This window comes from Gasterosteus aculeatus, chromosome 18, assembly GCF_964276395.1.
Source record: "Gasterosteus aculeatus chromosome 18, fGasAcu3.hap1.1, whole genome shotgun sequence".
NCBI classification, from domain to species: Eukaryota; Metazoa; Chordata; class Actinopteri; order Perciformes; family Gasterosteidae; genus Gasterosteus; species Gasterosteus aculeatus.
This window is the reverse complement of record NC_135706.1, coordinates 11,366,555-11,392,598: the sequence shown is the minus strand read 5'-3', so window position 1 is coordinate 11,392,598 and position 26,044 is coordinate 11,366,555. Positions and strand designations below refer to the sequence as shown.

At 45.5% G+C, this 26,044-nt stretch overlaps 3 protein-coding genes across 7 annotated transcripts; 1 reads left to right on the top strand and 2 right to left on the bottom strand.

Moving 5' to 3' along the window:
- Positions 1-191: 191 nt before the first annotated feature.
- snx17 (sorting nexin 17) lies at positions 192-17,612 on the bottom strand. Of its 2 annotated transcripts, none has more exons than XM_078093249.1 (15): positions 17,418-17,612; positions 14,080-14,154; positions 12,491-12,608; positions 11,088-11,152; positions 9,956-10,066; positions 9,024-9,114; positions 7,498-7,585; positions 5,670-5,739; positions 5,278-5,370; positions 4,846-5,049; positions 2,910-3,038; positions 2,709-2,786; positions 2,318-2,389; positions 2,178-2,219; positions 192-2,047 (listed from the first exon to the last, which is right to left on the bottom strand). In XM_078093249.1, exons 1-15 carry the CDS (start codon positions 17,595-17,597, stop codon positions 1,928-1,930), a joined length of 1,536 nt encoding a protein of 511 aa, XP_077949375.1. In that variant the 5' UTR covers positions 17,598-17,612; the 3' UTR covers positions 192-1,927. The 2 variants fall into 2 exon arrangements, with proteins under 2 accessions (XP_077949375.1, XP_040016703.1); XM_040160769.2 differs by having other exon boundaries at positions 16,666-17,490.
- A 96-nt stretch (positions 17,613-17,708) lies between these two features.
- Positions 17,709-20,401, top strand: atraid (all-trans retinoic acid-induced differentiation factor). The gene is made up of 7 exons (XM_040160770.2): positions 17,709-18,266; positions 18,409-18,542; positions 18,889-18,960; positions 19,048-19,119; positions 19,213-19,334; positions 19,461-19,561; positions 19,660-20,401. Exons 1-7 carry the CDS (start codon positions 18,168-18,170, stop codon positions 19,762-19,764), a joined length of 705 nt encoding a protein of 234 aa, XP_040016704.2. The 5' UTR covers positions 17,709-18,167; the 3' UTR covers positions 19,765-20,401.
- Positions 20,402-20,759: 358 nt separating this feature from the next.
- On the bottom strand, positions 20,760-26,033 carry eif2b4 (eukaryotic translation initiation factor 2B, subunit 4 delta). Of its 4 annotated transcripts, none has more exons than XM_040160764.2 (14): positions 25,313-26,033; positions 24,856-24,893; positions 24,576-24,765; positions 24,228-24,449; positions 24,055-24,137; positions 23,356-23,388; positions 22,862-22,953; positions 22,601-22,715; positions 22,308-22,384; positions 22,083-22,185; positions 21,811-21,938; positions 21,489-21,666; positions 21,200-21,380; positions 20,760-21,081 (listed from the first exon to the last, which is right to left on the bottom strand). In XM_040160764.2, the coding sequence occupies exons 1-14, from the start codon at positions 25,332-25,334 to the stop codon at positions 20,882-20,884; spliced, it is 1,662 nt and encodes a 553-aa protein (XP_040016698.2). In that variant the 5' UTR covers positions 25,335-26,033; the 3' UTR covers positions 20,760-20,881. The 4 variants fall into 4 exon arrangements, with proteins under 4 accessions (XP_040016698.2, XP_040016699.2, XP_040016700.2 ...); XM_040160765.2 differs by having other exon boundaries at positions 24,228-24,446; XM_040160766.2 differs by lacking the exon at positions 23,356-23,388.
- Between the last annotated feature and the right edge of the window lie 11 nt (positions 26,034-26,044).

Sequence of the window (26,044 nt, the reverse complement as noted above, 5' to 3'; positions counted from 1 at the left end):
TAAACGCCTAGTTAGTAAGAAACAAGGTCGACTGGCGTGAAGGACGCCGTGCACAGGAAGTGCAACCTGCAGACTTTTGTTTTTACCATTCGGTTGTTTAGTTGCTTCCCTCAGGCTGATTGTTACACACAAAATACCATCATGATTTTAATTCTTGTACTGGCAGCATCAACAGACGACCGAAAACCAGATCATCGAAATTTGAGTTTATTTCAGTCGTCACCAACCTTTCAACTAAAATCAAAAACACAATACAATCAGACATTTTGACAGTTTCTGGGAAAGTTATGCTGATGAAGAATTCACTTTAATTTGGCAACTACACATTTATTAAAATCCAGGTCCTGGCAGTTTGTGTACGTGCACAGGAACAATACGAAATAAAAATGGATCGTGGTGTCCACATCCATCTACTGTGAAAGCAGCTGGAGGCTGAAGACATTTCCTTCTACAGTTCTGGCTACCAGCGAGGGGGAAAGATGCTGATCGGTGGCCATCGATTTACATTTAGATGCGGCAATAAAAAGTATAATATATATATATAGAAAAAACAAAGTGTCTAATGAAACCGAGGGACACGTTAATTTTTGTTGCCTGCTCCTAATAAAACTTTTTTCACTCCAGCAATTGAGATCACATCCGCCCACTTCGCCGAAGCACCCGTTGCAACTAAATCCTCCGAGATGATTGGCACAACGCACATTCAGATTGCAGTGAGCGCGCCGCAAAGCGAACGAGACAAAAAGGAAATCCGATGCACAATTTGTAAACACTTTACATTTAAACTAATAAAGTCCCCTAAACATTATGTAAACAAAAAGATACGTTAGTCCATTTAAACTCGTCCTATACAGCTTAGATTACATTTGATCTATGTGATTACAACAAGCTATTGGTGATAAAGATATTAGTAAATGTTCAGAATACTTAATTGCATGTACATAATATAAAAAGTGACATTGTCATAATTGATGTTTATTTTGTGCAAAATGCTTTAGTAAACTATAATTTGGCATTCATGAGAAACCTTTAAAAAAAATTGTTTAAAAATAATGAAGAGAAAAATCATCGATGGATTTAGACCCATTGGACAAAAATAATCTCCACTCAATGTTTGAAGTCATGTTCAAGCTTCCACTCAAACATTCATCTCCACCTGTAATACTGTGCAAAAAAGATGGTTCAGCAAGTGCAAGCGGCTCGGCCGAATCAACCTTCTGCCGAGCTCTGCAAGATTCAAGGGAACGCCGGCCGCCGCCGTTTGTCTGCAGCTTCTCCCCAACGTCTCTCTACATGACAAGCTAAAGTTAAGGCAGCAAACCATTTCTGAAGGCAGCATGAGTGACAAACGGGAGCTGAAAACATTTATGGACTTGGCACACGAGTAGTAGTGACACGCGGAGGATCACCAACAGTATAAAAACATTTTGGTATACAGCCGAGCCAAACGTCGACCATCCGTACGAGTAGGCGGTTGCTCTGAATAGTCTACAGGTCAATTTGAACACATTTCGACAGACTCTGGGGGTCATTTCGAGAACTGGTCACATGTCCGGTTCTGCTGTGTCATCACTAGTGCCGGGTCTCACTTAACATTCAGCTCTCGCGTTGGTAAAAAGGAATCCAGGATCTAGCAGGGGTTGTTTTTTTGTTTTTAGTATATTAATTGACTTCACGTATTGAACAGCATTGTGAAACCTCACACGTATCCTCTATGGATCAGTAATCCCTGTGAAACTTTCCATTGAATATGATGATTGAAACAAATAGAAATCAAGAAAGGATTAAATGAGAGCTCTTAAGGCAGCGGTTTCTCCAGGAGGAAGCTACAATGTTGCAAAAATGTCGCTCGGCTGGTCTTTCGATCTTTGTCGTCCTGGTCGCTGACAGTGGAATGAAGAAGGGGCGGAGGAGGGCGAATCGGGGGTTACAGGTCATCGTCCCCGATCCCCTCGAAAGCGTAGTTGCCATGGAAATCATTCCCGCTGATGTCGTTTGCCGAGTTGGAGGCGCTGATCCCCCGGAGGGACACAGAGCCCAGCTTGGTCTAAATGGAATAATTACGTGTATAATTAGTGTACTTGACATCTGACGTTGAAAGTTCTGGGAATACAATGCCTGACCTCCATTATGCAGGATTATTCTAATTTTGTTTTTTGAGTCAAAACTGTACTCACTGAGAGTTTGACGATTTGTTCCCGGTTCGGGTCCGGAGAGTCCTGCAGATAAAACGACAACCAATGACCACTTGTCCTAAAATCAACACCAAAGTCCCAATCAAACCTTAAGAGCCGGGGCCTGTTATCCCGCTGCTCACCAGTAGAGGGGGAGATTTCACAGCCTGCTGGCTGTCTGAGCGCTGGATGGAGTTGTGTCGTTTCCTCAGCATCTAGTGGGGGGGGGTATGGGGGGGTTTCGTTACTGGGAGGAAAGCTTCACATTTCTGAATGCTTTGACTTGCACTGCATTCCAGTTACCCATTAACACAAAGATCTCCAAAGTGAAAAACAAATAGTTATATTGAAACTGTTAAAAGATGCTACATAGTACGTTTACAACGTCATCAAAAATTGGGAAAGCTATGTATTAAATATAAACATTACAAACAATATAATTATAAACAAACAATACAATGTTAGAATTTTGTTGATCCATAAAAATGAAAAATAAATTAAATGTAGGACTATTCCAGTTTTCTTAACGCAAACCTTTTTAATGCTGCCGCCTGACTTCTTCACCATTAATTCGTCCACCATGGACTGAAGGCAGATGCTCATCATGATGGCCTGAAATCAAACACTCGGGGGTCAATGCAGTCTTGAACATTAAACCGTAGAAAAGCCAAACGTTCACTCCACATCCTTCTTGCACATTTTGAATAAGCGTGCAGTAGTTGGGGCGGCTCCTACCTGCTGACTGGTGATGGTGACCCACTGCAGGCGGTCCTTGCTCATGAGATACTCGAAGGACAGCTCCAGTTTGACCTCGCATTTGGACGCGCTGCAGGGATTGGTGGTGCCGTTGGCTGTCGGGACTTGCTGCAAGGTCAAAGGGGGTCGTATAGTCACTCTCGTGATCCACGAAAATACAACGGTCATCAACGAGCATGAGGGTTTTTAAAATACGCCTTCTGGTGTTTAAAGTGAATGGACCTGAAACGGATTTCCTCACCAACGTTCCTGCTTCCGTTCTTAAGTGGACGGATAAGCTCGGCGTTCTGCTCCGCGACTGAAAAAAGTGTCACGTAAGCAGCTTAAATCACATTTCTTACCCAACGGTACGTCTCTTCTTTTGAAGCTGCCATTCTTAAGCTACAGCGTCACTCGACGACCGGCAGCCAAAACGTAACAAGACACAGAGTGAAAGATCAACACTGGGGCAAAGAAAGTATGCGCAAATACACCGCAACAAATGAGATGTTTTGAGCACTTTGTTGAGAAAGGAAGGGGCTCATTAAAATGACTTTGACCCCCCCGAGGGCAGGAATTAACCGGCCTCCTGGACGGCGCGGGGGCTCAGCCCGTAATCACACGAGCGGAGATGCGTTTTCCTTTTTGAAGGGCGACGCACAAGTGAACAGTGTTCTGCCCCACTTCCATATTTATATCTGAACATGTCAGATATAATGAGCGTTTCAAACTCAAGCGGAGATTCCCCGATGACACGAGTTATTTCCTCCCACAGGACCACAGACGGCGTCATGAAAACACTTCTAACAGGCTTGGGTAGTACCGACGCGCTAGGTGGTTTGTTACACGGAACAAGCAGTCATTAGAAACTACACGGAAAAGAAAGGCACCTACAACAAAATACTTGGCAGTGATTGGATGAACCATCTGTCCATCACATTCTTAGCAGAGCCAGTCGGGAGAAGCGCAAAGACGTCTCCATCCAGAGGAGCCTTCTTCTCTCAGTGAGACTTGACTTATGAATGACCTCGTTCCTCCACATCACATCTACGGCCACGCCACTGTTATTCAGACAAACCTGTCACTTGATGCGGGACAGGGTGCGCCTGTGTTATCTTAACCCCTTGTTCGCGCAGGAATCCAGCTGCGACTAGAGGCAAGTGCTCCATACACCAAGTAAACCGATCCATGTTATCGCTATTGCACAAGCGGTTGCTCTTCCATCCGTTTCAAATTTACTTTAAACTCCCGGCCGACTGACTCACCGCCCCTTCGGCCTCAAACGTCAGAAATGTCCGTTCCCCTGACGGCACAACGCGCCGCATTGATTAATAATTAGCGCAAATCAAACCCGAGATGTGCAGCCGTTCGATCGGCCGGCGTCCACATCTGCTGAGCCTCCTGTTTACCAATCAATGAGATTACCAGACGGCAGAGTTACAGCGTCGTGGAGTAAAACTGCACCTCTGCTCTTTTCTTCATGAGAAGGTTCTCGTGCCGTTTGCTGCACTGAACGGATGCATGCATCACATTCCCTTCCAGCCACCGCGCCATTGTCAGCCCTAATAACAAAGGATGCTGCGGCGTACGTGAGCATCAATGGAGCGCCATCCTTGTGTGGGCTGAGCGCCTGGGTGATTGGGAGGGATGAAGATGAACGCTGTGGACGGCAGCACTTCAACAGAGCAAACCGATGCTTGGCAACTCTAAAAAGACATTTGTAACAGGCGCAGCGGTGGGAGGAGCTTTCTTTTTGTCTTTGTTGCCCTTGTCGGTTCCAGAAGAATTGCGGCTGCCAAAAGCGGCCGCGCGTCTCTTCTGCCAGCTCGCCGTCTCCCCTCCAATTCGGAGAGCGATTCCAATTTGATTATTTTTCACAGCTTCGGAGACGCACGAGTGGCTCATCCCCGGTGCGTCGCGCGCGCGCGTTACTTACGCAGGACGTGACTCGCCAGCAGCGCATGCGCGTGACCTTGAAGCTTCCCTCCTTCATCTGCTCACTGGGCAGCTTGACGTGGAAGTTGAGCTCGTTGCTGCCGGCGCTGACGATGACTTGGCAGCCCTTCTCGGGGAAGTCGGTGACGCAGGGGTCGAACTTGATGTAGCCGTAATATTTGAGCGTCTGACCCAGATGGATGAACTGGCGGGAGAGGAAATACTGAAGTCAGATCACCAACATTTTGGGGAAATTCTCTTGACCACCGGATCTAATAACTGAATTCTCTGCGCGATTAAAAATTCATGTCCGGGGCTAATGGCGTCACAGGCTAATGGCGTCACAGAATGCATTAGAGGCAGTAATCTCCGCGCTCTAAAGACATTTCAGAGTATCGGCTGGACTCCTCTGGAATAAATGCCCTTCGCTTACCTCTTTCTTGGAGCCCTTCTCCTGCAGAGACTTGAGCTGCCTGTGCTGGTCTTTGTTGACGAGAATCCAGCCTCGCTCGACGTCCGACACCGTCTGGTGAAGCAAAAAATAAAAAAATAAAACAAGAACCGGAGTTCATCTCTCTGCACAGATGCACAAAGCAATGTAGGTTCCTGTGGTGCCTTCAGTGCACGAGGGAGAAATCACAGAGCAGGTTGTGGCAAAGTCAAAACAAGCCGACTCAAGATCACAATCAGATTAGGAGCCGGCACCCGGGAAGCTCAATAAAAACACAGCAGATGCAAGATTTCCCCAACGTGAATCACATCTAATTTGTTTAATTTTTTTAAGAAAAAAAATGAACCCTACAAATCGTAGTAACAACCGCTTACTTGGGCGTACAGCAAATTCAGGCCCACTCTGTTGTCCATGACATCACCGTCGTACGCCATGTCCCAGTAGCTGCAGAAAGAAAGAGGCAGCCGCTCATCAATATCCTCAAATCTACATCCCGAAAAACGGGAACAGAGTTACATTATCGATTCGTTTGAGTGACTTGAAAAGATACAAGTTACACCAAATAAACACAAATGAACACTGCGGAATGAGGGAGACTTGAAAACTAAACTCCTCAACTCGATGTCAAGGAGGTCGCAGTGCAAGAGGATTCATCTCAAGGAGCATTTCCTCTGGCTGGTATTCTGCACGTGTTGCATCAGACACTATTGCTGGTACTCCTGTGCATGGAGATGCGTGGGAGCCTGAGAGGTAGAGCGTGACATTAAAAAAAAAAAGGAGGAGATGAATTGTGTTTATGAGAGGGATCAGGAATGGAACCGCATATTAAAATGGGCCCCAAAATCAAATTACAAAAAAGGATTTAGGCTACGACGTGCAATTAGTGTGCAATCTAAGAATCTTTATTGTTGGAGTTCATCCACATGTGCGCTCTGTTATTAATCCTATTGCATTCATGTCCCTCAACACACACAACACATTCGCATGCCACAAGGGGTGTTTGGAGGACGGAAAGAAAATGAATATATATGCAACTCAAAGCAGGTAACACGGGAGAAAGACGCTTGAGAGACACACACAATAAAGTGCTTTTAATTGAAACTAAAGGAGCAAAGTAAAAGTGCCCTGGAAGGTCCTTGAATTCCCTCAATACATATTCAGGCTACGGATGTCCTAAAGCAAATGAGTTTATATTTCATGGCTGATGGATACAAAATGGTTAAGAGCATGTCAATTAAACGTTTTCACTGGACAGACACGGCGTCCCCTCCACTTCCAGCATGTCACCGTCAGCCAAAAAGAGCTTTTCAATTCATTTAGACTGGATCCTCTGCTTGATCCTGTACACTGTGGGGAGGGGGGGGGGGGGTCTGTTTTTCTTTCACTCCCACTCGTTCGTTCTACATTCATCCTTTCATCGGCGCTCTACACTCCACAGTGAAACTAGGTCACGAGTACTCAAGTCTTTCCCTGAGGCGGAAAGAAAGCGAACATCCTGTGTACCTCAGTCAGCGGGGTGACGGGAGAACACACGCATGAGGAAGTAGAAAAAGCTTGTGTTCTAGAGGGAAGCAGTCACTTCAGGCTCAGGGTTCCACATGTGCCACCCACACAGATCTGCTTTTCTTTCCCTCACCCCTTCCCTTTTTACTAGAGACACTTGTACCCATAACTTAATGTTTTTTTTACGACCCATAAATGAATCAGAGCCAAAGGGAATATTGGGCAAATGAACCACATGGGCTCTAGTTGCTTTATTGGTTAGTTTTATAATGAGGTTTAAAAAGACGGAGTTCGGCTTTATGAAGCGGTCGATAATTTGGGTCTCCAAATAATCACTCAACACAGAGCTTCCACCCAATCGTCTCGGTTCTGTTCCATGGAAAATAATTAGCTTATTAGCTGGATGAGAACACCTTATTTTGGAGATAAAACGATCCGTCCGTTTGCTCAGTATTGGTTCCTGTTGAAGTACAAGGTTTAAGATGACCGGTCGGTCAGCGAGTGGTCAGGCTGCTCTGACAGATCAAAAAACAAGTGCCAATGGTTGATTGGTTGATTCAAGTGCAGCACGTGTTTACCAAACCAAATACATCAGACCCACTTGGAGCACTCGCACAACCTCTGGGCAATGAATCACAGCTATCACTGCACTTGATACGGTTCAACAACCTGTAAGCGGGGGGGGGGGGGGGGTTGTACCTTTTCCGTAGGAGGATGTGAAATTCAGAGTTCCGCAAGCTGGTGATGGACACGTAAGGCAGCTCAAACTCCTGCAGCTTTCGCACAACTGAGGAGGGAGACACACACAAAAAAAGAAAAGTAAGGATTGGAACGAGGGCAGCGACAAACAAAACGAACTCCCAAGGACATTTGGATAACGACGGCAACAACAAAACAACGAGGGACGGGAGAACTCCATCTGGACGGGTCCCGCTGGGCACGGTACAACTGTGTGTGTGTGTGTGTATTTAAATGAGTACGTTTACAACGGGCAGCTGTTTCATAGCCACCCGTTCCAAGGACAGCGATGGAGGCTCAGGTGCTTGGCGAGGCTGCTGCCGTGTTTTCAGGCCTCTATAAACGTGCAGAGCGAACGTGCTTTTAGCTTTGCACAGTACGTTTAGACACACGATGAATGTAAAAGAACTCTAAAATGAAGGTAGGATGAGCGCCGCCTTTCCAAACCCCATATTCTTGACACGACGTCGTATATTTAAACAACATGTTTTGATTTACACACAGATTTTGGGAAACTGCCCGTCAGAAAGGAATTGAATTCTTCTAGTTCTCCTGTTATGTCAATACGCCCACCAGCAGTCGTGTTTGATTTGCAGCCTGCTGCGCCGGATTTATTTCGGTAGCGGAGTCGTATTCAACACACGGCCCTTTCACTTTCAAGCCCCTCAGAGATTCAGACTTTAAACTGTGCTGAGAATATACATCGCGCCTGCGATATTTACAGAGTCCTCTATGGAATCTGTAAATATTGGATTTGGCGTGAGGTTTGGGGGGAGCGTTTTGGAAGATGAGAGAAGAGAGCCTTTGTTGCCAAGGACCATGGCAGAGTGTACATTACAATTCCTCGTATAGATGCATGAGGAAATACAAGAAATGTTCATACATCTGAACGGTAGAACCCACTTATTTGTCCATAAAAACGACTTTGGTTAGCCAGTGAATGCGATGCTTCTAGCCAACAAAAGGATTATAGCGCTTAAATCAACAGCAAACACATTCTCAACCTTAAAACTCTCTGCACGCGGCCCGGTGAGCCGAACTACGTGAAACGCAGCACAACTGGTTTTGCATGAACGGGCACAAAGAGCCGGCGTCTCACTGAGCAGCTAATAAATGAATGATGCACTCGAGCCGGAGATGCAGCAGCGACTTGGAGAGAGGAAATGAGGAAATGTGTTTTTTCAGTATTGCAGTATTTGGAGAGGAATACAAGTTTGAGGACGAGTCACATTCTAGCACGTCGTTCTCTTTGGTCCCGCAGGAAGTTATTCTGCAGCGCAACAGAACAGTTACAGCTATAATTAAAATTAACTAAAAACATAAAAAAGTACTTTAAGTATTGTTGGAAATTACATTCCAGAGATATTTTTAATAAATAATGCAGTAATGAATTATGGAGAATACTTCCATTAGTAAGCTGAATATTTGAAGGCTGAATTCCTGAAATTCTTCAGATTTTTTACATTGTTGTTGTTGTTGTGACTTACACGTTAAACCCCCGTCCGCCCCCTCACGGATGAGGAAGAGACTGAAGTAACCAACGAGGTCATCAGGAAGGTCGAGCTTTGTTGCAACAGCCTGCGGAAGGATGAGGGAGGTGGTTTTCACAATCATTTCATTCATTCCTGCTTCTTTTTTCATTTTGCAGGACGTCATAACAGACTGAAGGCAGATGGAAGCTTAGTATTAAATGGGCTCTTTCTTTTTATCATACTTCACCATCTCGAAAAAAAACAAGGACATAACTATTGTCCCCTTGTGCAGCCTGTGTAAATCAAACCACATGTCAAACAGCAACGGGAGAGCTTTGACATGAAGGAGGCCTTTAGCCTGTGAATGCAAGTTTCCATGAATCAGGAGATTTGTGTTTTAAAAATTATCACAATTGATATGATAGAACTTCTCTTCCCAAGAGTGTTTGTGAAAGCGCCAAATGCTAATGTTTGGTCTCAATCATAATCTGACATGTAAACACCCACAAGAAATCAATTGGTTCAAGGTTGTTTCGTTTTAGTTTCGGATGAGTTGGATCGAAGTGTCTGCAACTTCCTAAGTCCAGTTAATGGCTCCTGGAATAAAGGCCGTCTACGTGGACTCCCTGCGATTTACATTGCAGGCAGCGGCATCTGTGAAACAACAGAGATTCTCCACATAGATTTACTGCCGTGAACAAAAAGAAAGACCAGACGTCTCCAGCATTACAGACACAAACGCTGCCGCCTGCTCATCATGTTGAGGCCGTTCCTCAATCCAGGATCTGCTTGGAACTCCGCACGCTTAACAGTTGTTTTTCTAAGAGTATCTTTGTTATTTGATTATTTCTCCCCCCCCCCCCCCCCCATCATCAAACTGAATCAGATACATTCATAAAGCCACATTTACTTGGTGGAGTATTAAAGGTTTAACCGCTCAAACTCACATCAAGGACGTCCTCGGTCTGATCTGAAGTCAGAATGTTGACGGTGACCTTCTGACCGTTGGACAGGCAGATGTCCAGGGAGACGTCTTCTGTGGGAATCTGCTGCGTCTCCTGTGGGAACGACACAGAACACAACAGGCTTTCCTTCGGCTTCGTGGGTCAGCGGTGTGTTTTCTTTCCCGTCCGTCAACAACTTAATCAAACCAGCAAAAATGTGGCTGGTCAAAGAGAAAGCAAATATACCCAGTGGAGATTAGGAAAAAAAAAAAAAAAAAAAAAAAAAAAAACACAAAACAGACAAGCTGCCCAAACGTCCATAGAGACAAACAAAGTGTCAACACCAGTCCCTCAGCGTCCAGAGAGGCGTCGTCCAACCAAAACCAGAAGACATTCAACTTACATTAGTAGAACAAAACGGTTGATTTTGCCAAAGTTCTTTAAAAAAGACAAGTACTCCATCAATCAGTTTTCTGCAGAATGAATTAAACTAATGAGCTCACACAGAAATGAAGGGAGCAGCATTTAGCAGTTTATGCGGGGAAAAAAAGGGAACAAAACCCTTTAAAAACCAGAGCAAAAGGGAAACGCACTGCCAAAACCTGTGAATACGTCAGGACTCTAATCGCTTCTCAGCCGAGGAACAGAGTATCTGAAAGCTCATGCTGGATCCCCCCCGGCAGCCCCCCCACCACCGCTGAGCAATCCTCGCTCATCTTCCCTGTTCTGTCAGCGGGAGGGGGAGGGCCTTCCCAGTACATCGATGGCACTGTGGGGGCAGATGACTTGACAGCAGCGGGTGGCAACTCATCTACCATTCTGGTGTGGGGGGGAGGGGGGGGGGCAGAGGAACGGGGAATAGCTGTGATGTCGCAGCAGACGGATGAATCCGTCCGGGAAGGTCGTTGGATTTACAGCCCCGCTGGCGAGTCGCGGCTCGAACGATGACGACACGAGTCAGTCACCCGCCTCCCCGTTCTGTATCCGCCATTAACAGATAAGAGTTCACACCCGTCCACATCGCCGTGAGCGATTACTAGAGGACCACGTCAGGCTCTGGTGGTTGCACCACGTTGACGCAGCGCAGGGCGAGCGCAGCGACGCGGGTACAGAAGATTCCAGCAAACACACCAACCTGCTGGGCTTTCCGTAGGAAGCTGTTGAACATCTCATTGGCTCCGAGCAACGGATCCTGACGCACTGCGAGGGAAACAGAGAACACGGGGAGGGAGGAATTAGCAGCGCCGGTGCAAAAGCTGCAGTCGTGTCTCACCGAAGAAGGAGCGGTGAATGGAGGTTTGAAAAAAAGAAAAAAGAAAAAAAAGAGTCTTTCTTGAGGGTCTTTATGTGGATGTTGCGTAAACACAGACACAGACCTCCCGGGAAGCCACTTCCCAGTTGTTGTTCTCAAGTTTTCTCTTATCACAGGACCAGATTTTGTTCCTGCAGAACGGGTTTGACCCATCAATGCGATCAAGGCAACTCGGCTGAAAATGGAAAGCAAGTGTTTCCTGGCACTGGTTCAGTTGGGGGTGAATGATTAATATAAAAAAGGTCAGTCGTATCTTAACGCAGTCCCCTTCACTAACCACTGATAATAATCATACCTTGCTTTCTCTTTTCAGGCAGCATCCTGCTGCAGGGAAACGCTTTCAAGGATCGGCGTGATGACCCCGTATGACTGATAAGTGAGTGTTGTTTGTGCGTGTGGGTGTGCGTTCACGCGATTGTCCTTTACAAATTAGTCAAAGAGTTCCTAGGCAGCTGCGTCAGAGCAGATTGTGTTTGCGGCGGTCCATTTTTCCATAACTATGCACGAAGCCATGATGTAACCAAGTAAACTCGTATCCCAGAACACCCTGCGTGCTCCCAGGCAGCGAGCGAACACACACACACACTTGAACAACGCTCCCTTGTTCTGCTGTAACCGCCAGTGCTTGAGAGGATTAAAACAAACCCTCTGCATTGCTGCCAGTGTGTGTGTGTGTAAGTACACCCTCGGCCTGTTTACAACATTTGGGCAAAATAATAAAACTTGCCAAATTGGGATGAGAAACACTGAACACTTGCAAAATAAAGCTTTTAACTCCACGGAAATCCTCACCGGCAAGCAACAAGTTTCTCTCCTGCAAATATTTGAATTATACTTCATATTATTCCATTCTCACATGGAAATCCAAACCCATAAAAACTTTTAATGACCCTTTCAGGTGTGAGAACCCGAGCTGCTTTTCATCAAGCAGAATGCCGCGCAGTGAAGTCAGTGGAGCACGTGTTAGGGGTTTTATTTGGCGTGAACACGCCGGTTATGACTGGACTCCCCCAGGAGAGACGCAGCCAACTCATTCCTGCGATCGTTGTGTAGAAGCAAATGTTTCAGGGAAATTGTGTTTGTGCCGCAAAGCTCTACTGCTCTACCACAAAAACAAAGTCAGCACTCTTTTCTATCATAACCTTAAAAAAAATACCCCCCCGTGGGGATAGATTCACTGCAATTTGAAATGACTGTGAAAAGTCCGTCCGGCATGAAGAACCTACCGGCCTGCATGTATTTCTCCAGCTGTTCTCGTCTCTGTTCGACCTCAGCAGGAGTCAAAGTGAAGATCTTCTTTGGAGGGAACGCAGGCACCACATTGCTGCCATATTCTTTCTTTATCTGTCGGTACAAAACGCAAGTTGTGAGAAGCTGGAAGGTGCAGAAGCTTTTTGAAGTCCGAGCACTGAAAATCATTTCAAACGGATTCATAAGTTTATGTGACTCAACTTATTCACTTCGGCACAAAGTAGCAGCATCTGAGATTAAAGAGTCCTGGATTCATTTCTGAGGTACATTCATGCTGCTCGAGATGAATCACAGGTTTATTTTAAGCCCCGTTTCAACGACTAGCTGCTGGAGTTTCCGTGCATAACAAAGACACACACACACACACACACACACGCACGCACATCTGGAACCCTGAATGTCTAGTCATTCCAAGTTACTTTGTTTTCCAGCTTCTTGACTCATTTCTTCCCTTTTTTTTTTATTAAACCCTAGAATTCCTGAACTAAGGCGTCGCGAAAAAAAAATAAATGAAAATGACATCAAACAAGCTTTATTTTTAACCTGCATGTTGCAGCAGGTAAAAGTTGAACATCACGTTCATCATAAGGAACTCTGTTCTTTTTCCTCGCTATAAAACCCTGCTGTGTCCTGCACAGAGGGCATGTCGGGGGGGGGGGGGGGGGGGGCTCCACTGGGTGTTGGCAGGCAGAGGGCATTTAACAAAATGCTTGTTTTAAATAAGCTCTGGCTCTTACAGAACTGTGACCTTGTCACAAATCTGTAGAGGAGAAAACAAGAGAAAGGATGAACGTTAACAAATTTCTCACCACTAACCGGGTAGAGAGTGTGTGTGTGTGTGTGTGTGTGTGTGTGTGTGTGTGTTTGTCTGCGCGCCCTGCAATCCCAAGCGTGTTTCGGGGTCATAAGCACACCACATGGAGCCCTATGGGGATCCTTCTTAAAGATCCGAGCAGGTCCATCCCGCACGCGGTTGCCGAGCAACAGCAAAATGTCAAGACTACGGACTTGAGGAGCAAAAATGGCAAAGTCTGCGCCTTGTTTGCTCATTTAATAATGCGTGAAACCACGAGACGGGGGGACTGTCAGCGGGTTTCGTTAGACGTGTGCCACGGCGCACACGTCTGTGGTACGAAGAGTACGCAGGTTGTCAGCCAGCAAGTCTCAAAAATAAATGTACCTACAGCACTTTGGCAAGTAAGTCGACTGTTAAGCGGAGCGCTGCAGAAAAGACACATGGATGCTAAACACGCTAATTGTGGTAAAAAAAAAATAGCCGTGTGTGTGTGTGTGTGTAAAGAGGCAAAGACTGAAAACAAAAATACAGGCAAGGAAACACTTTCCAACATTTCTTTTTTCAGATGCTTTTCCAGGCAGGTGAAGTGAAAGAAAGGCCAAGAACATTCCTTCCATTCTTCCCCTCCTCCCCCCCCGAGCTCTTCCACAATGCCGCCCATTTAGATGCATCGGTCCAGACTCTGGGAGCAATAACAAAGACGGGCAAACAGGTCGCCCTGCGTGCGCCAGCAGCCGTGGGTTCGTCGCAGGTCGGCGGAAGCCTCACCTGCTCGTGGAGGCCGAGGAGTTGACTGTAGCGGACCCGACAGTGCAGCACGCCGTTGACGTGGATGTTGTAGGCCTGCGGGGAAGAGAAGGGACTCATTTCAAATGCAGACAGAAGCGGGGGTCACGAAAAGCTTGCGTGGATCTGTAGCGGAGTTCCTCAAATACAAAGTGGATTTCTTTCAGAGTGTCGATGCAGAGCGAAAAGTCAGGCGGGTTTTAAAGCGGTGAAAGACATTAAAAGAACAACCGCAAACATTTTCGCGAGCTGAAAGATTTCCCCTCAAAAGACCTCAATCTCTTTCATCTCATCGCCACAGGTTTCCTCGCGCTCTTTTTTCATTACAAAGTGATCTTTCCTTCGTTTAGAGCCAATCTCAGAGAGATTCTATTTTTCATGTCAGATGCCTCATTAAGCATTGGGAACGCGAAAAAGCCACGGGTTTAATAAAGTAATTCTTCAGCCATGTACTCTGGGAAAAAAAAAAAACTGATTTCAGATTGCCCAAATACCAGCTTACTTACAAAACAGAAGTGTGTCTCTCAAGTTACCACAAGTCAGTTTGTTTTTATTGCTTTAAATAGCTCAAAAAAACATGACGTAGAAACACGTATTCACCAACACGGCTAAGGCCACCAAGTATTGGGATTCAATTTAACCAGCGAGTGAAAGGAGGACAAAGAATTTGGATGACGGCCCACGCATTAACCAAAAGGTGTGCGCGGAGCCGGAATGAAGGCCGGAAGTCTGCTGAATGTCTCGGTTCTGTTTGACAACACACGGACATTAACCCTTCCTTGTTTGGCGGGGCAGAGGGTTTGTCTCCGGGACACCATACGATGCACATATGATCGATTGCCCCTGCAAATCAAAAGCAACGGCACTTGATCGGACGTTTCCGAGCAGGCCAAAAAATAATAATAAAATGTTGTACATTTGAATGCACAGAAGAATTCAATTACAAGACTAAAAAAAAATTACCCATTTTGAGTTCATACATATTGCTGACGAATACAAAACCGTAAGCACAGAGATGGATGAACGTGTTGATTTTAGCCCCGACCTGTTCCTTGTCTCAAGTCAATGAGTCACCATCGGCAAAGTTCATCTCACTTCCACACACACACACACACCCACTAACAAAACGCTGCGCGGACCAGAGAGAAAGATACAAGTCCGTCAGACAAGAGGAAGCGTGAGCACTCAGAATAAACGCATGTCTGCCTGCAGATTACTTCAAAACAACAAAAAAAATGCAGCCCTTGTTTTTCCTAAAAGGGGCGTTTGCAAACTCTGCAGTTTGTGCGGCTTAGTGGTTCCAAAGGTACACATCCCATCGCTCAGCATTATAATCATGCAAAGTCCCTTCCTGTCGGACAGACGCAGGAAGGTCACAGCGACGGTCACAGTTCCCCCTGCAGCACGGGGTAAATGTGTGTCCCGCCAGGTAGAAACCAGCCGCAGTGAGCGCTGCCTTCTGTGGTTGGATGGGAAATACGTCAGAGCGCATTACTGCACACGTGTAACACAGTGTTCACTACGGGAGAAAAATTACATCACATTGTTCTTTTTTTCTCCCCCTTCTCAGACCACATGGAGTCAAGATGGAAGACGCGGGCGGGTGTGTGACACGGAGAACGGCCAGCGTGACATCACTGAAAGTCAGATTTTGCAGATGTTAAGTCGAAAACATCTGGCGAAAATCAGGAGCGCTGCATTGTTCTGTGAGACACATATCTCTTTAAAATAAAACTATAAAAAAATATAAAAGCATCCGAGATTATTTGTAGCTGTGTGGTTTGTTGTTCCCTGGCAACACTACGACTGGATGAGCCTGGTGTATGCGCTATTAGACACGCATTTACTCACAAGAAAAAAGGAGAAGTCACTTTGCGTTGTCAGTGCATCTACTGAACAGAAGTGCCTCTGCTACACACAGCGGCACAATGTGTCCCGGCTTTGTATGTGACCAAGGAAACAATGTGAAAACATCCACAAAATGCTATACGCATTTTACACGTGGAGGCCGAAGCCAGATAGAAATGTAGAAGCCTAAAGACCCCGAGGACTTTCCTATCGATGCTTTCAGTGGCCTCACACCAATAAAGCTATGCAGGGTGCACTGGAGGTCAAACTTACTTTTACCCACGTTTCATTTCTAAAACAAGTTCATGCACCCAGCTTAGGGTGTATACTTGGGTTGAAAATTGCGATTGGAGACATTCTGCAGTCTGACTGAGGCTACAGCTGATTCCTGTTGTTGATTTTCATTATTGCAGCGAGCAGCAGCTCGGCCTGTTGTGATGCCGTCAGATCATTTATTAAACCGGAACACGAGGTGCATGGACACCGGCCCGACCTGTGGGCAGCTGAAGCCAGCATTTAATAACGCAGGCTGGAGTGAAAGCGGGTAAACACACACACACACACACACACACACACACACACACACACACACACACACACACACACACACACACACACACACACACACACACACACACACACACACACACACAGACAGACAGACAGACAGACAGACAGACAGACAGACAGACGGACAGACGGAGAGATGATCATGCTCACCACATAGCTTGATCCATTTTCTCCCGAACGAACCTCCGTCTCCGGTATGGAAAAATGCATCTCAGCTGGAGAAACACAAGCCCCCCCCTCCGGTGTCTGACGACAAAAATTTAAAAATCGCCAACACGGATTTTTACGATGGAGACACCAGTTTTCCCCCCTCCAAAAAAAACTCCACTGCAGGGGACTACGGAGGAGGAGGAGGAGGAGGAAGAGGAGGAGGAAGAGGCTCTCACACGGTTTATCTGCAGGTTTGGAGCCCGAAGTCGCGCGCCGGCGGAGCACTTTAATATCCGGACCAGCGACTCACGTACCGACTGGCATTCGCGTAAAACTTCTCCCGCGTCAGTGTCAAACTTTTCTCGCCGCCGTCCCAGCGGCAGCAGCAGCAGCCATGTTGCAAGTGTTAAGTAATTGCACCTTCCAAGTGTCGGCGTTGGAGAAATCCCCCTTAACCCACTTTTAAATCATTCGTGATAACTTAAAAAAAAAAACCTACTGTTGCATTCGAGTTTCAACGCGCACAGGTGACTGAGGTCATTTGCGTAAGCAGATGGAGTTGCGGCAGAGGTGCAATTGCTTCCTTTAAAAAAAAAAAATTAAAAAAAAAAAAACATACAGCGTCGCCGAACCGAAAAGGCAAACCTTTTGGAATATGAGGGGAGACAGTTACACTTTTTGTGGTTGGACGTATTTGGCGTGTCTCCTGCATTCGCTGAAGAAAAATATATACGACGACGACGGAAACTCACGGATACATTGTGGCAGATATCGCAGCGATGTGCCAGCGCCGTTGAGCCATTCTGTGTGTCTGGTGGCCCATTAAGGGGGCATTGCAACAATCCCTCTGGGCGAAACCAACTCGTATTTAGGCAGGGGTGGTTAGCCCTTCGAGGGTGGGAATATAAAAGGAATTCAGGCACGTATGTCATGTTTTCGACACTGGAATGCATTTTAATAAAATGTAACAACGGGTATTTGTTATCAGGGTTTATTTTTCCCCGTATTTTCATTCTTGTAAGATCCATTAATTTAAGTTGTACACATATTTGGTGCAAGCCAAAGTGACAGCAAAAGCGTAGTCGGAAATCATTAGCCTACTGTTAGAAAATGGGTGTAGATTTTGTCAGGAGTCCTAGAACCGCAATGAAATGGGACTGTAATATTAAAAACTACCAACGTGTCATGAGTGCATGAGGATTCGTGAGATCTTTCTTTCGAATGAACTGGAGGTTTTTACCAAATAACCCGCTGGTTGCATTAGAACATTGAATTGCGCTTAGTGATTCGCCGCTAAAATGGTTATTTAGAATTATTGTATTCTGTAGCAGAAATACTTATTATATATACTTATATAAGTAGATACTTATTATCGCATAATCAGATACTATGTATTCACTTTAGGTTGAGAGTATGCGTAAATGCAGCGCAAATATAAGTTAGACTTGTAGAGCAGCTTCCTGTCACATGTCCGGTACAGTTCAGTCACATGACTTCAGTCGATGAAAATGAAAGCTGGATGCAACCAGCTTAAACCCGCAGTGCTTGTTTTGATCGTGAAGTTATGTTTCTGTGCAAGTTATCAACCGAAAGACCTGCAGGTAAGACTTTTCTTTGGTAATCTAACAGCTGTCATCTTTACTAGAAAAAGCTAATGTTGGCGTCAGGTGTCAGCGAGGGGACGACTGGAGGTACGGTTGTTTACAACCACTCTTTCTCCCTCGTAATGGTGCGTGATCTTAGGTATGTGAGCTCTGCAGCGGCGCAGTCCTGAATGGCAGCGCAGTGGGACAGTTTTGCTCCTCATCCGCTGGTCGGATAGAAGGGCGCTGCTGCTTGAGACGCGACAACACAAGCGACCCTGAACGCATCACCGGGTAGGACTTTGACGTTGCCTTCACTTCCTATCGGACACTGAGGTTACACTTGCGTCAATCTCGATAAATGGATTGTGTGAGCAAAATGGGGCCATAGCTATACAACACATTGGTGTATGAATGAATAAGTACATAAGTTACCAGCCTAAACAAGTAAATGTACTAGGTGTACTTTTTGTATTTTTTCATCCCTGATAATTAGAATATATGGGCTGCCAGTGCTTGTGATGTAGTCATTGTCCCAGTGTAATGCCCAATTATATCCACTGTGCCGCTGTAACTGTTTAAAATCTTCATAAATAAATAAATAAATAATAATAAGTTTCCTTCCTTCCTTTGGTATCAGGTTGGATCTGTCCAACTGTTCACTAACTCACGTGGAGGGTCTCCTCGGAACTTCAAGAGCAATAATGATGATGTTTGTATAGTTTTCATATATTTTTACATAATAGTCAGTACACCCTCATTGAACCATTTTTAACTTTTAAAAACGTTTTCTTTTCAGAGACCTCTCCCTCAATCCCATCGTCAACATCAGCGACGCAGCATTTCAAGGCCTTATTGAGTTAGATTTCATGTAAGTATTCTGCTTAAAAGAACTGAACGATGACAGCTGCTCTCGAGCATTGAGCAACATTTCTTTTCAAAGTCCATTTCTGTGTGTTCGTAGCATTTTGCCAGAACACGTTCACTGTCCAGGGGGCAACACTTCTTGGGCGAAGGTGGAGGTCAAGGGGGGAAATCGCCTTTGCGAGGGCCAGATAAATTGGTGCAACCAGACCGGACAGCTGTGTAAGTTCCCATCGGATTCCCTGTGTGGCTCCTCCCCGGTCACACAGGGGATCTCAAACCGCAGTAGGCTGCTGGTAATACTTAACAACCGTTCAGCTCATAATTAATAATAGTAACAATCCACAGCCATTAACTGCCCCGAGAACTCCCTCTGCGCCCCCTACGGCCCCAGCTTCTTTGAGTGCAGCTGTGCGGACGACTTCCACGGGTACAAGTGTCTTCGAAGGGTCAGTTGTTGTTTTCTATCATTCATGCAATATTTTATTACAAAGTTATTGTTTTTTTTTCTCATTTAAAGTCGCTCTTGTCTTCTCTGCGGCAATAGGGGGAGTTCCCCGGGCTCCTGGTGTTTGGGCCTCTCGGGGCGGTTACGGTGGCGGCGTCTTTGCTGCTGTGGGTCACGCAGAGACGTAAGGTCAAGCCACTGTGAGGCCAGACTGCAGCTTCATTTTTTATTTAAACACTGAAAGGGAAAATACTGACTTGAAGTCTGAGGTGACGCCAGACTTCTATCATTAATTTGACTTTATTTTAACTCGGTACATTTTAAAAACTGTTTTTTTTTAACTGCGTCATCAGTGCAATTTTAGAGATAATTAATCTCAACAGTAGTTGCTGTTGTTTTAAATTTTTTTTAAATTTTTTTTGGCAACAATATCACTGTTACCATTATAATTCAATTTTTAAATGTAGTTAACTGACTCAAGATGTTTGTAAAGTGGTTGTGTGTATGACATTTCTGAGGATTTGCTCGGTGTCAATGGTGCCAAACATGCACAGTGGGTGCGTTTACACGGTGGAGCTACGTGTCCTGAAGCACATGAGGACATCTGTAGAGTTCAGAACATTGTTTACTTAATGTTGGACATGTGCTTCCATCAGAGCAAAAACCAAGTCAGGTTCACTCACTAGAATTGAACCATCAAATTTAAGATTTTATGTATGAAGTTTTATTCAAAAAGTGAGACATTGCCTTTAAAAGGTCTTTAAAATGTTTGTTTTCACGGATTAAAAAAAAAGTGTTTCACTTTTCCATGCAGGGTTCTAATAAAATATTAAACAATGAATATATTGCTTGTCTTGAGTTATTACCATGGAATTATGGACATCCATTCGACCATCTTTTATGGACTGGTTTCTGGAAATGTATTGATACCATTAATGGTATCAAGGCAGCCGTGTGTAGCTGTGCATGAAATGGGGATTTCTTTCTTGTGTTCAAAGATTCAAATGTGTAGCAATTTGAAGCATGCGAGCACATTGTGTTGACTTTGAACATAGACGGACCTCCATGTCAAGCCATCGTACAGGCAATTCAATGTTCCATCAAAGGTTATTACCCAAATATTAGAATAAGAGAACGTCCTCACCCCAAAGGAACATCTCTGATTATCCAACCCCATAAAAACACACGTGGAGTCTGTCTTTAAAAAAAGCCTTAGCCATTTCAGATAGATATTTATTGCATGCTCAAAGCACGAAATTTTGTGTTGTGTGCAAGCATCCAAACGGACCCTGAGCTCGGATTGATGTGAGCAGGAGGGCGTTCACTGGTCCACGTTTTTGACCCGCAGCACTACGGGGACCGAGGTGCACGGGATCATCCCCAGATCGGTGATGACCAAGTCCACGAAGTCGGGCGGCGTCACGTCGTACACCAGGTTGAGCAGGCCGAGTGAGGGCACCTTCTGCCAGTGCTCCAGCTGGGTCTTCCCTTTACGGGTCACAATGAGGTCATCGGGGTCATCTGGAAAGCACGGAAGAAAGTGAGCTCACAAATGTTTGGGAAGGAACATCACATAAACACGCATGGTACATGAAGGGAAATATTTATTGAACAAACCACTGACGGGTTTTTCCTTTACCTAGTTCATTGGACACAAAGGAATCCGTCTGCACCCTCTCACAAAACTTGTAGGTCTCACAACAGACCAGCACAGGCACGTTAAAGGCTTTGGCCACCAGAGCTATCTGTGACGTCCCCACCCGGGACATGACGTAACCGTTGGCCAGCAGAGCGTGAGCACCAAGGAACACCTTCGACACCTTTTTTGGAGGTCGAAGATCAAAGCATTATTAAGAGATAAGGAGTCATTTTTGGCAGAAATATAAAACCCCATCGTTGTCTACTCAGGCTCCAACGTGTACACGTACCTCTGGAAGAATGTAGGAGACAGCCGAGATAAGGACGTAGGTGCAGCTGATGCCTTTCTGGACAAGGCGCCTCAGGGCCTCGCGGCCCTCCAGTCGCGGCCTGCTGTCCACCACGATCACACGGAACTTCCTCTTCTTCTCGAAGGCCTCGCACAAGATGTGGTTGACCAGCGACGAGCTGATGGAAGTAGAAATGGTGACATTGAATGAACAGTTGGGGGGGAACTGTGCAGATTCTACAGCTGAAACCAAAACCCACAAACACATTTGTGACATGTAAACAAAACGGTTCTTCTTTGCACGTCAGCTTTAAGAGGCTTACCATCCATAAACTAGGATGACGTCTCCATCGCTGATCTTTTCTATGGAGTACTTGGCAATGGCTTTAGCAGCAAGGACGATCTTCTCGTTGATGTAGCGCTCGATACAGTTCAGCAGTTTTATCTTTGCCTAGACAGAGAAGGAGAAATCATGAAGGGGGAAGAGACTAGAATTGCATATCAGTAAGTATATTGAAATATATGGATCAGACAACACATTAGGTTTGTGTTCTCTGGTTGAATTGTGTGAAGAAAAGAGAATTGTGGCAGGAACCTCTTCTTCTTTGCATTGACTAGGAATATTGGAGATCTCTTTCTTGATGTATTTGATGGCGTTACCCATGCTGGCTGACAGAGGGCGACACTGATTCAAAAAACTGCAAGAAAAATAAGACGTGCAAAAATGTTATGTTAAAAAAAAAATACATATCATTAAGTGACACTTTAGAAGAACGTATTCAAATTGTGATGAATATTTAGTAAAACTGAAACAAGTTACCTGATATAAGGCTTCAGCTTGTTGACCAAGTCTCTCGATAGCTCCTCATTTGGAGGCGTAGTATAGTCTCTTATTACCTGAAGTGGAGGAGTGAGGGAGATGGGGGGGCTGCTTTAGTTTGTTTACTGTAAATATCAAGCCACAACAAAAATGGCACGTTTCAACCCAACATGAATGCGACGAGGCGGCGCCTGCGGGTGCATTTTTCGTAACACTTGGTTACAAATGGCGTCCAAACAAATGGAACTGTGTTCTCCCCCCCCCCCGGTGCTGCAGTCAGGCCAAGTTTGTACCTGTTGGAAGGCGTGCAGCAGGGCGACCGAGCGAGCGTTGGATCCGGCCACGATGCCCTGTGAATACTGGAGGCCCAGGCGAACGATAGCAGGATGAATCACTGTGGAGGGGATGCTGCAATCAAGACAGAACAAAACAGTCGATTTCAGATATTCTTGGGTAATAAGAAATAAGGACACCAGCTGTTGGCACTACATAAGGAACCCTTCCCCGGCAGCACCACACACCCTTGTTTACTGCATGGCGCGTCGCCAGCTTACCCGAGCTGCTGCGTTAGAGGGGCTTTGCGACTGTACTGGTGCAGATGAGAAAACAGGCTGACTTTGTAGCCGTAGTCCGACCGGAGAGGGATCTGAAATAAAGACGACGCCATCAGCCTCCCCAGCAGTTCAGTGGTCAAAAGCGGAACCATGACGTTAACACAAGTCAAAGTAAGTGTAGACGTAAATCAACAGTTAGGCAGATACAAAGTTCCTAATCAAAGGCTACTCTCACATAACATTTTTGAGAGACTTTTTTCACCATTAACTTTGGCCACATAGGAAACCTACTTTGTATATTGTAGGATTTATATTGTGAATATATTTGATCCAAATACAAACACGAGCGCTATGGAGTGAACCACAGACCTGGGACAGACACACTCAACCCAAACGGTGACTTTGTGGGGGTGGAGAACAATAACAAGTACAGGTCAGCGAACAAAACTAGACGAATGTCAAATGGCACACATCTATATGCAAGAAGGTCAGACCTTGACATTTTCAGCAGCATTGCACCCTGGTGTCTGAAAGAAATGTTCGGCATGATCACATGCAGTTATAACTCATGGCCTTGTGAGGCTGCGCGCACACACGGCAATTCAACACGTTTAAGGACTTTGGTGTCGTTCTCAGCTCCTTGCTGTACGTATCCTAACAATAGAGAACTGGTAATGAAAAGCTAGTTTCATGGCAAATGACCAAACAGTGGTTCAACCACTTTTTAAAAACAAAAGACAAGATTGAAATTCAAAAAGTGTGTGTCCCTCAAACCACAGGAGGTGGCAAGTAATCCAGAATGAACAGGATTCAGCAGTTAGTTAGTGGTAGGAATAATAACTTACAAGGTGAAGCTCGTATGTCTCAGAGAAATATGCTGCTCGAGCACATTGTATAGTTATTGAAACACATTGTACTGCTGTCGACTCCAAACGAATGTTGTTGTTTTTTTCAATGACATTGACAAGAGTTACCAGCATGTCTTAATTCCTTTAGTGTCTCTCTCCTTATTTTTCTTTTCAACACATTTATGGTGAATTTAGAAGTAAGTTCTGTGCTTGAGGTTGAACACAAAAGGGTGTTCTGGCAGCGTACGCCGATTAAGTCCAGGCGAGCTGTGCTGAATCATCCAAAGGATGCTGTCGAGATTCAAAGGTTTTTTTTTTTTAGAGACGACACATGAAGCAGCTAACCTGTTGTCTTTCCAATTTCTTTGCCAGTTTCTTTACAACCTCCGGGTTGTCCACTTGGACATGTTCTGGGAGCCTCTTCACCACTGGGAACAGATAAAAACAACAACAAAGTGTGACTTTCTCTGCAGCATACGCCCCATTGTTGTGATTGTCACCACCGGCTACCACAGTACCTGGCTGCAGCTCGCTAGGCGGGGCTTTAAGCTTCCCCGTGGGGGCCGGCTGCCCCACGTCTCCCTTCTTGCCCTTGGAGGCCCTCTCAGCCTCCTGCCGAGCTCTCCTCTCAGCTTTCAGGTCCGCTTTGCTCTTAGCCGGCTTGTCTGCCGGGGCAGGAGCTTCCGAGGCCGGCACAGGAACCGCTGCCGCCGCAGGAGGAGGAGCGGGAGCGGGCACTGCTGAAGGAGGTCACAGCGGGGTCAGGTCAGGCGTCCAAGGGCCGAACGACACGCACAACACAAGCGTGACACGTTTCCACGCATGCAACCACAACAACCATCGGCGCCCGAGGGAACAATATGCACCTTTCGGCGAGGGCTGCGCTGGAGGCTGGGAAGCTGAACCGGCGGGCTGCTCTTCTTTCTTCTTCTTCTTCTTCTTCTTCTCGCCTTCATGGGAAGTCTTTTCGTCGTTTTTCTCTTTGTTTTTCTTCTGCTGCTTCTTCTCTTTCCTCAGCCGCTGCTTCTCCTCTTTAGTCAGCTCTTTGCCTTCAGTCTGTGGAGGCAAACACGTCCAGAGAAGACATTACAATTAAGACGACAACAACAACAAAAAAGGCTACCTTACTGGGAGAAACGTACTGACCTTTGAGCGTTCGATGTCATCTGTATTGCAAAGCCCATCTGTAAAAAAAACAATGGACGGTTGAATTGATGCATCAATGTGTTTTTTAAGGTCTGGTGATGCTGTTATCTGGGTACAACAGCTCAGCCTTTAAACCTGCGAGGTTTGCATCATCCTCAATAAAACAAACACGGGCCTGTTCGTGCGATGGCGACAACTTAAGTCTTTTAGTTCGTTTTAAAATAAACAGTCTGGAAAATGATGCAATAACACCGACAATGCAATGCTAACGTTAGCAGCGTTAGCATGGTGGTGGGGGGGGGGGGCATTCAACTTTGCTACAAGCCAAACCATAAAGACCACAAACCGCGGGTCTACGAGTGCGGGGCGCTTTTCGCCGCTGCGCCCGCCGCTAAGTTATCCCAAAAATACCCGTGAACCGCAACGAAGTGCAGCCGTGACACACCGCCGAACTCACCTGTCACTCCACTTTCAGCCATGTTTACGGCGCTGCTCGACTTCCTCTGCTGCGGAAAGTAGAGCGACGCGAGACCTGCATCGCCCCCTAGCGGCCAAACGGAGCGCTGCAGCGGCTCAAACGACCCGAAGCGTTTTATCCGTCAAATTAAATGGTTTCATTCGAGAACGGTTATAATTATCTTATTATTTTGTTGCAAATTGGCTGTTAGTTGTGTGTTACACCTCAAACAACAGCATCTTTGGTAAAAAGCTTCAGCTCACCGCCTTTTTACAGTTGCTTTTTGTTTATTCATCAATATCTTGATAGACTTTTTGAACAACACATACCTTTATTCATTCATCAGTCTGTATAGCGTGAGTTTCTTTTATAAGGTCAAGTACGGCCTTTGAATCATAATGAATTTATATTTCCCTGTTCTTCTGAATCATCAGTTACAGACTCTCGGTGCATTTGTCACACTCTGAACTAATATGTCATTTGACTTTAAAGAAAGAAATGAAACAGGATAACACTTTTGTTATAGGAGAATCAAGACACAATTTTTTTATGTATAGACCTTTTTCTGAAAAAAGCTTCATATACTGCGTAAGCTATATGACGTCTTTAGACAAGCTATTATTTTCTTTGGTTTGATTGCTTGTCTGTGACAAAGATTAAGAGAATAAACTGTTCTGAATGTAGCATATAAAGTCAGAATAGAATTATTACATTCGCCCTTACGAGTCTAAT

Bases quoted from the DNA above. Each gene is read 5' to 3' on its own strand.
- snx17 (XM_078093249.1), bottom strand. From the start codon at position 17,597: ATGACATACGTGCCTGAATTCCTTTTATATTCCCACCCTCGAAGGGCT. The intron at 2,220-2,317 runs GTGAGCAGCGGG...TTTTATCTGCAG, and splicing joins TGAAATCTCCCCCTCTACTG to GACTCTCCGGACCCGAACCG. The intron at 2,048-2,177 runs GTGAGTACAGTT...TATTCCATTTAG, and splicing joins AACAAATCGTCAAACTCTCA to ACCAAGCTGGGCTCTGTGTC.
- atraid (XM_040160770.2), top strand. From the start codon at position 18,168: ATGAAAATGAAAGCTGGATGCAACCAGCTTAAACCCGCAGTGCTTGTT. The intron at 19,335-19,460 runs GTAAGTTCCCAT...AACAATCCACAG, and splicing joins CAACCAGACCGGACAGCTGT to CCATTAACTGCCCCGAGAAC. The intron at 19,562-19,659 runs GTCAGTTGTTGT...CTGCGGCAATAG, and splicing joins GGTACAAGTGTCTTCGAAGG to GGGGAGTTCCCCGGGCTCCT.
- eif2b4 (XM_040160764.2), bottom strand. From the start codon at position 25,334: ATGGCTGAAAGTGGAGTGACAG. The intron at 22,716-22,861 runs GTAAGCTGGCGA...TCTTGATTGCAG, and splicing joins CCTCTAACGCAGCAGCTCGG to CATCCCCTCCACAGTGATTC. The intron at 21,667-21,810 runs GTAAGCCTCTTA...TACTTCCATCAG, and splicing joins GTCATCCTAGTTTATGGATG to CTCGTCGCTGGTCAACCACA.